This window comes from Physeter macrocephalus, chromosome 9 (assembly GCF_002837175.3).
Source record: "Physeter macrocephalus isolate SW-GA chromosome 9, ASM283717v5, whole genome shotgun sequence".
In the NCBI taxonomy this organism is placed as follows: domain Eukaryota; kingdom Metazoa; phylum Chordata; class Mammalia; order Artiodactyla; family Physeteridae; genus Physeter; species Physeter macrocephalus.
In genome coordinates this window covers 15402596-15410228 of record NC_041222.1, presented here as the reverse complement: position 1 = coordinate 15410228, position 7633 = coordinate 15402596, and the positions used below count along the sequence as shown (strand labels likewise).

Sequence of the window (7633 nt, the reverse complement as noted above, 5' to 3'; positions counted from 1 at the left end):
TGTGCTCCGCAACGGGAGAGGCCACAACAGTGAGAGGCCCGCTTACCGCCAAAAAAAAAAAAAAAAAAAAAAAAAGAACATCCCAGCATCATACACTAAAGAAAATGTTTAGCTAGACTTGTGCATTTCACAAAAATAGTTACTTCTGCAACAGTCAAACATGCAAATGTAAACTCTGACCATAGGCCACCTGTAGTTAGGTTTTTATTTTTATTGAGATTTTAAAAGAAGTAAAGGGTTTACTGGTGGGTAATACCAAAAAAGGAAGACATACCAGTTGGGAGTAATAGGAGGAGACCGAGATGGTAGACTCTTGGTTTCTAAATGTTCCACTGATAAAGATCTCTGCATGGCCGGGTTCCAGACCATCCCTCCAATCACTTTTTTGCAATACTGGTTATTTACAGACCTGAAAAACCAGATGTAGGTTCACTTTCTACACTGACATGTTCAACGAGAAAGAAGTGACAGCATAAGTGAAACAGGTCTACACACCCTCCCTCCCTGACGGATGACTGGTTAACACCTTGATGACCCCAGCAGAGGTTACCAGGAGTGGAGGTACACGGGTCAGAAGAGATTCCTTTCTGTCCTAGCTTTTCCTTATGTTATTTCTTCTCTTCGGGTGAAAAAATATTTTCTTGTCCTTACTATTTCAAGCAACAAAACTGCTTTCAGAATATCAGCAAGCCTTACCAGCTAGAAGGAATTTCAGGATTAACATTGAAATACAGTTCAAGTAACTTCAAGGAATGCTCACTTTACTCACACTGGCGTGAGTACAAACATTAACCATCCTTCCCAGTGTTCTCTGTCATCCTAGCTGGCAGAGACCGTCACTGTAAATCACTCAGAACTCTTTAAGAGCAGACCTGAGAAAATATGCTTAGACAGCAGAGTTTCAGGCCATGTTCTCTGAATGTGCCACCCTAAAGGTTACTTTCAAATTTTATTTATACCTAGAGAATTTAAATCTCAGCTCTCTAGACCCTTCAGAGAATGAATTATTTGAGAGGATGGAGTTTGAAGCCAGTTTCGGGGAAACTCAGTTCTGGCATTTCTAAATTTTAAACAATGCTTTAATGTCTCATTAAAACATTCCACGCAATTCCTTTCATCCTAAAACCAGCAACCCAACAAAAAAAAAGGACAAAAAAAACCCCACAAGAACATAGGTAACACGAAGCACACCCTCTAGAATATCAATGTACTAGTTTTCAATGAGAAGTACAGTTGTCACCCTGATCAAAATGCTCACAGCAGCATCACCACGAGAACCTACATCAGAAATCAAATTACCGTTGATTGAGAGCACATCATCGGAATGAGGGGAGCAAGCGGGATGATTCAAAGGTTTAATGTAGCAGCTCCCCAAAGTATGCGTCACAGGTTATTAATAGGTACTCTTTGGAAAAAGAAGTGTTCCACTGTCCCATAAGCTTGGAAAATACCGAACAAGTTTCTTTTACATGGAAGCTTTCAGAGGGCCCAATATGCAAATGTATAACGGTATCTCTAGGGGTTGGGCAAATCACGTAACCTAAGCCTCAGTTTCTCCATCTATGAAATGGAGAGAATGAGGGATGAGATTTGCCAGTATGCTGAAGCTGGTATTGGTGGTCAAGAACTGCTGACCTGTGGCCACTGAGCCACCCACCATGTCCCAAGTGACCCCTAGTGGCAGATTAAAAATGGCTGCCAGTTCTCTGACTCTTGAACCCAGGCTGGCCTATGACTGCTTTGACCGAGAGTAGCTGTGCCAGGTATGGGCCTAGGCTTTAAGATGACCGGCCACCTCTGCCTTAGGCTCTTGCAGTCCTGAGCCTCTGTGTAAGAAATCCAACTACCCTGTGAGAGGCCCTGAGAACACACAGAGAGGGCGGGGGTCCCGATGAGTCCAGCCTTCTGATCATTCCATCAAGGCACCCGGTGTGGGAGAGAAGTGGTCCCGGACCCTCAGCCCAGCCCGGCCGCTAGCTGCATCTCACTGAGAAACCCTAGTCTACATACTGCACAGAGAGGAAGGATCATCTGGCCACACCCTTCCCGAATGCCTGACCCACAAGATCTTGAGATATAATATAATGGTTACTGCTTTAAGCCACCAAAACAGGGGTAGTTTTTTCTGCCACAATGGAGAACCAAAAAAAAAAAAAAAAAAAAAAAAAAATTCCTCCGTGTTGTTTGCATTTTACAGATGAAGAAGCAAATTAAATTAAAACTGATGTAGATCAGATTTTAACCCAGCCTTCCGTAAGAGAGTCCAAGCTTTTAGTTGCTCTCAATGCCACTTTTCAGCTCACCAAGAGGATTAAGTCCAACTAAAGTAAATGCTACATTCCAGCAAGTTATGTTTACGGCATGTTCAGAAATAGAGCTACTGAATGTGTAAAAATGCTGGACGGTATTAGAAGACAAAAACTTGGAAAATATATTTGTTCTTGGTTCATCAGAAGCTTAGAGAGAGCATTTAGCACCATAAATATCAATACTATCACTGATACTAACAGACATTTACTACTTATTCAATTGAGAAAGCTATCAACTGATTTCCATGTAATAGGAAAGTCACTGGAATAGTCTGATACAGTCCCACATATCAGATAATGGCTCAGACAGGGGCACCATTTTTAGTAACAGCCACATCAATTAAAATAAAAATCACAAAAATAACTTTTCCAACCAATTTAGAAAATAATTTGATATGGAATTTCTGCTACATCTTATATTTAGAAGGCAAGTATTTATAATACATTTTGTATTCTACATCTTAGAATAAAAACATATACAATATAAACTGCATGAGAATACACTGTAATCTAAAAGTTTAAAATGTATACATTTATTTACTAGTCATTAAGTATTTTGAATATCATTCCTACGGATAATAGCACACATGGGATTGCTGTAAGAATTAAACATACAGAAAAAAAAGAATGAAGCATAATGAAGTATGTGCATGGAACAAAGTAAGCACTCAGTAGTCATCAACTGTAATTATTACTGTTACTATCTTGTGCTTGCTGGATGTAGTATATGCCAAAGCCACTGGACTCTGGAAATCTTTATTTCTGCTCATTCGTTATTATAGAGCAAATTATGGGATTAATGTTCAGTGGGAGAGGCTGTCTTAATGGCACCAAGATGACCCTTAGTCACAGCCTTGTGCTTCCCTGGGTGTGACATGACGGAGCTGTTCCAATGCTGGCTGCTTGGGGGCTCTGAGTGTTACAGAGTTGAGCAGGCAGAGAAGCAAGTGACAAGAATAGGAGAAGTGCCTGCGTGTGTGGAAAGACACACTGCGGCCCCAGCAGACTTTCACCCATGGTTCTAGATCCACCAGCAGCTCTGGCCCCAGGGCCTGGGGCCCCTGAGCAAAGACGTCCCTCCCCCTGAGGATGTTTACTCCCTAGGGGTGACCAGAACGTGTTTATTTCTCAGCCTAGTGTGGAGACTGTCCCTAAAGCATACTCACTTTTTGGGGTTCCTAGAGCCCAGAGTCCAGTATTGAGACAGAACATTCTTTTCCTGAGGTAGTAGCTTCTTTGCCTGAAAGAATGTATGGTGCTCGACACAGGATTTCCATAAGTTTTTGCAAGATCGGTAATTTAACATGTTGAAGGCCACTATGTGTTCCCTGGATTCAGTCTGGGAGGAAAAACACAGTAGAGATTTCATCTACACAGATGTAGGAGCAGGGTCTCAAGCATTTTATGCCCACATCGGTGGTTAACAAGTAAGAGACAATGGACAGCAGAAAACCGGTTTCAAAATTCCTTAGGCCACAAAAACAGGGTTCTAAGAATATTCAACAGCAGGATTTGTTAACCGTCTTTAAGAACGTGGTAATAAAGATGACCAGAGTCTACTCTTTATCATCATCCGTGGTCTTTCATGAACGCTTTCATTTCACACCTGCCTACATTTCTAGGTCGGATATATTTGGAGCAAGCAGATAAGGGCTGTCTGATACATTCCTTTCAAAATTTAGCTCTGGGAAAAATCTCTCCCCTGAAGAAATCATCTTTCACCTATCAAATGACAGGAATCTTAAAATGCTTTGGGTTTCTCTATTTGCTCTCCACAAAGAGAGTTAGATCTAGTGCTCGCTTATAATAATCATTTTGATCATTTGCTCTACCTCCATTCCACCTGAGTTCAGGTTTTCTGTTCTCATGTTAAATTACCATCCTGTGCATTTTTACGGCACCTTGAACTTTGCATCTGGGGCTCGGGAGACCCAGATTCTAGTCCTAGTTTTCTCTGAGCTTTAGTGCTCTCAGTCCTAAGAGCTCATTGTGATGTGGAGCCATTTTAGGTACATGTTATCTTTGGAAAATGGGGAAATGACGTAGTGACAGTAAGTGAAAAATATGCAGCCTAACAAGACAGAGTGTGGTGTCGTGGGAAAAGCGGGCATCTCAGATTCGTAACGACCGGTTCAAATTCCAGCTCCTCCACTTCACTAGCTGTGGGTTCTCTCACCTCTAAGTTGCCCTTCTCCACGTGGAAAACCAAACTGAGTTATCTGGAGAGCTGTAGACTCCTCCTATGAGACATATATGCAAGGCCACCGTGCCTTTTAAACACATCAAGGGAAGGAACTGACCTTGCTGACTTTTATTGCTACTCTGCAGTGGGCTCGGCCAGGTGCTTTGACCGATGGCACTTCTATCTAAATCTGATGATTCCCTGAGAGCTGGGCATTGTGGCGTTCCTGTAAACGAGGTAACTCAGACTAGAGGAGGTTAAGTAACCCGCCCAACTGGTGAGTGGAAGAGCTAGGATCTGAACCCAATGTCTCTGACTCCAAAGCAAGTGACTTCCTCAGCCAGATGAATTACAGTGAATTCATAAGCAGTGAATTACACAGAAAACTGCGGGGCCCTCCGGACCCTGCTGCCCACTTTCCTTCCACCGTTTGCAATGCTCTTTCTTCCCTGTTACACGTGCGACAAATTCCTTCGCCTGCTGAAGGACTAAGAGCTGAACTGGCTAAAAACACAAGAACCAACGCAAGCATAGGTACAACTCACCTGTTTTTGTCGCTGATGTATAAAGAATTTTTTCCTTTTGAAAGAAATTTTTAGAATGTTCACCCTGCAAAAAAAGTAAAACACAACACAAAAGAAGCACGTCAGGGAGCAGCGAGGTTGCAGCGGGCGCCTCTTGGCGGGTGTTCTCTAGTCCACAGTCGTGACGGCTGGGGGCTCTCGGCTTCCTAGACTTTGCTTCAGCGCGGAAAGGATGGCGGCCCCATCACCTCGGCCAAACACTAAGTAGCTGACTGAAGTTGAGTATCACATCAGGGCCCCTGGTTTCTGAGGTAGCTCTTAAATAACAAGGACCATGGGCAATGCGCTCTCTTTGCTGTCAGCTGCCTTTGTGATGCTGCCGCTCTGCTAGAGCTGGTGTGTATATACCTGGGGAAGACAGCGGAGGGCAGTGTGGAGTGGCAGGAGGACAGGCAGACCTGGGTCCGCATCCCAGCTGCTTCGCAAACTTCACAGCCACTTAATAGCTGTGTGTCAAGTAGCCTCTCTATTGTTTGCACAGTAACACAATTATAGCCACCCTTAACAGCCTTTTTTTATACTTAAAGCTTTACAAGCAGCCCCTCTACTAAGCCTTGCAATAGTCCTGAAAAGTACTATCATTATACCCAGCTTTCAGATGAGAAAACTGAGGCTGGCAGACAGCGCTTAAGTGCTCAAGATCTCATTCAAACCAGGAATGCTTGGAGCCAGGATATGAGCTCGTGCTCTGAAGCCCTCCACCATGGAGCCTTCTGAACAGTGGGGACAGCACTGCGTTTCTCAGATTTGTGAGGATTCAAGTCTGCTGGATCCCCTGAGTTTTCAGACCAGAACTGGGCACTTGATAAAACTTCAATTAGTAACTAAGGAACTGCCCTGAAAATACAGCTCCTGCCCACAGGAAGTTCTCTGAATCCTGGCTAATGTGCCGCACAGGAAGGATTCCTTAACTCCAAAACCTGCCTTGTGTTGTTTTATCCAGGTTTCACACGGTATCCCAAACCACAGGGTGACTGGGGAAGAAGGGGATGCTGATAAAAACCAAACTAATTTTCCCAAGTACTGAATCTGGATTAATTGTACAGGTCAGAGGTAAAAACTTGGGAGAAAGTCTCTGTCCCTTCTTTAGAAATAAAAGTTTAAAATTAGAGGTACCATTACTTTTGTTCAGCATATTTTTAAAGCACGATTCAGAAAGTAGTTAGAACCGGTTTGCACTTACCAAGGATAGAAACTTGTGCAAATATATTTTCGGTACACAGCGATGCCGACAGAAGCAATTCCAATCGTTAGATCTAAACTGTGCAGATCCTGTAAAAAGCAAGATCTCAGATTCACAGCGTGTTACTGTCATGCTTATGCCCTCTGGTAACTTAAGCACCCACGCTTTTATAAATAGCACTACACGTAAGCTCCAAAAGGAAAATTACAGAAAACAGGCAAAAATCTCCTCTTAACAGATACTTAAGATCCAAGTACTCCGCACCAAATTCTTCTAAGGTGAAAATACACTGCCTGACAGCAACACCTGGGTTCTGCCAGTTTACAAAGTTACCACCAGGCAAGCTCATTCATTCCACAGAATCACAGAAATGAACATGTGCCTTTACATTTTCAACAATTAGTATCAGACACCATATTAAAATCAGAAAAGCCTCGTCCCCCGCACAGCTTTAAACAAATCTCGACTCCCATCACTGAAAAGGCTTTAGCTATTAATATGAAGTGTAGAACTGCTGATTCTAAACCCAATGAAAAATAAACTATGGCTTGTAAGTCCAATATAGTCAACATTTATTACGAGCCCAGGAGCTAGGCATTGCCATAGATAACGAAGATAATAAAAGGAAGATACAGCGACTAAAAGATGTTTTAAATCCATCTGAGAATGAAAATTTTAAAATAAACAGTTCCTTCCCTTGAGTCATCTATATCCCTATTTACCCAATCAGATACTCGTAATTTTAAAGAAGGGGCAGAGTTACCACTGGATGTGAACCTTAGGTTTGCCAGAGACTAAAAGATGTTTTAAATCCATCTGAGAATGAAAATTTTAAAATAAACAGTTCCTTCCCTTGAGTCATCTATATCCCTATTTACCCAATCAGATACTCGTAATTTTAAAGAAGGGGCAGAGTTACCACTGGATGTGAACCTTAGGTTTGCCACTCACTAGCTGTGTTGGTTTGGGCTACTGGCCTCAGTTTTTCCTTGTGTACAATAAGGATTGTCGAACCCACCTCTAAGAGTTTTATCAAGCTGAACTGAGAGAATATAAGAACGTATTGGCATGCGGTAGGTCCTTCACCTCTCAAGAGACAGTGGGACAAATCATTTATGAACATTGATGTGAACATGGGGAGTTGGAAAAACTGGCCGAAGAAAACACTGCTGATACTGTGGTGGAAAGCCCAGAGAGTAATCACTCTTGGGAACCCAACTGAAATCACATGCTTAAAGCAAAACCACACTGGCAAGTTGAAAACCAGGGTTGCATTAAACATGATACTTGGGATCAGAATATAGGGAAATAGGGCTTCCCTGGTGGCGCAGAGGTTGAGAGTCCGCCTGCCGATGCAGGGGACACGGGTTCGTGC

At 42.7% G+C, this 7633-nt stretch overlaps 1 protein-coding gene across 9 annotated transcripts in view; it reads right to left on the bottom strand.

Annotated features, from left to right (window-relative positions):
* PTPN3 (protein tyrosine phosphatase non-receptor type 3) overlaps positions 1–7633 on the bottom strand; it is a 109237-nt gene that overhangs the window by 41117 nt on the left and 60487 nt on the right. For all 9 annotated transcript variants that reach the window (XR_003681161.2, XM_028493691.2, XM_028493688.2 and 6 more), the window contains 4 exons: positions 6259–6347; positions 5037–5100; positions 3476–3648; positions 275–409 (listed from right to left, as the gene is read on the bottom strand). Coding sequence is in view for 8 of the 9 variants with exons in the window: in XM_028493691.2 (XP_028349492.1) it covers positions 275–409; positions 3476–3648; positions 5037–5100; positions 6259–6347 (461 nt within the window). In the remaining variant the exon portion in view is untranslated. The remainder of the gene's footprint in view (positions 1–274; positions 410–3475; positions 3649–5036; positions 5101–6258; positions 6348–7633) is intronic.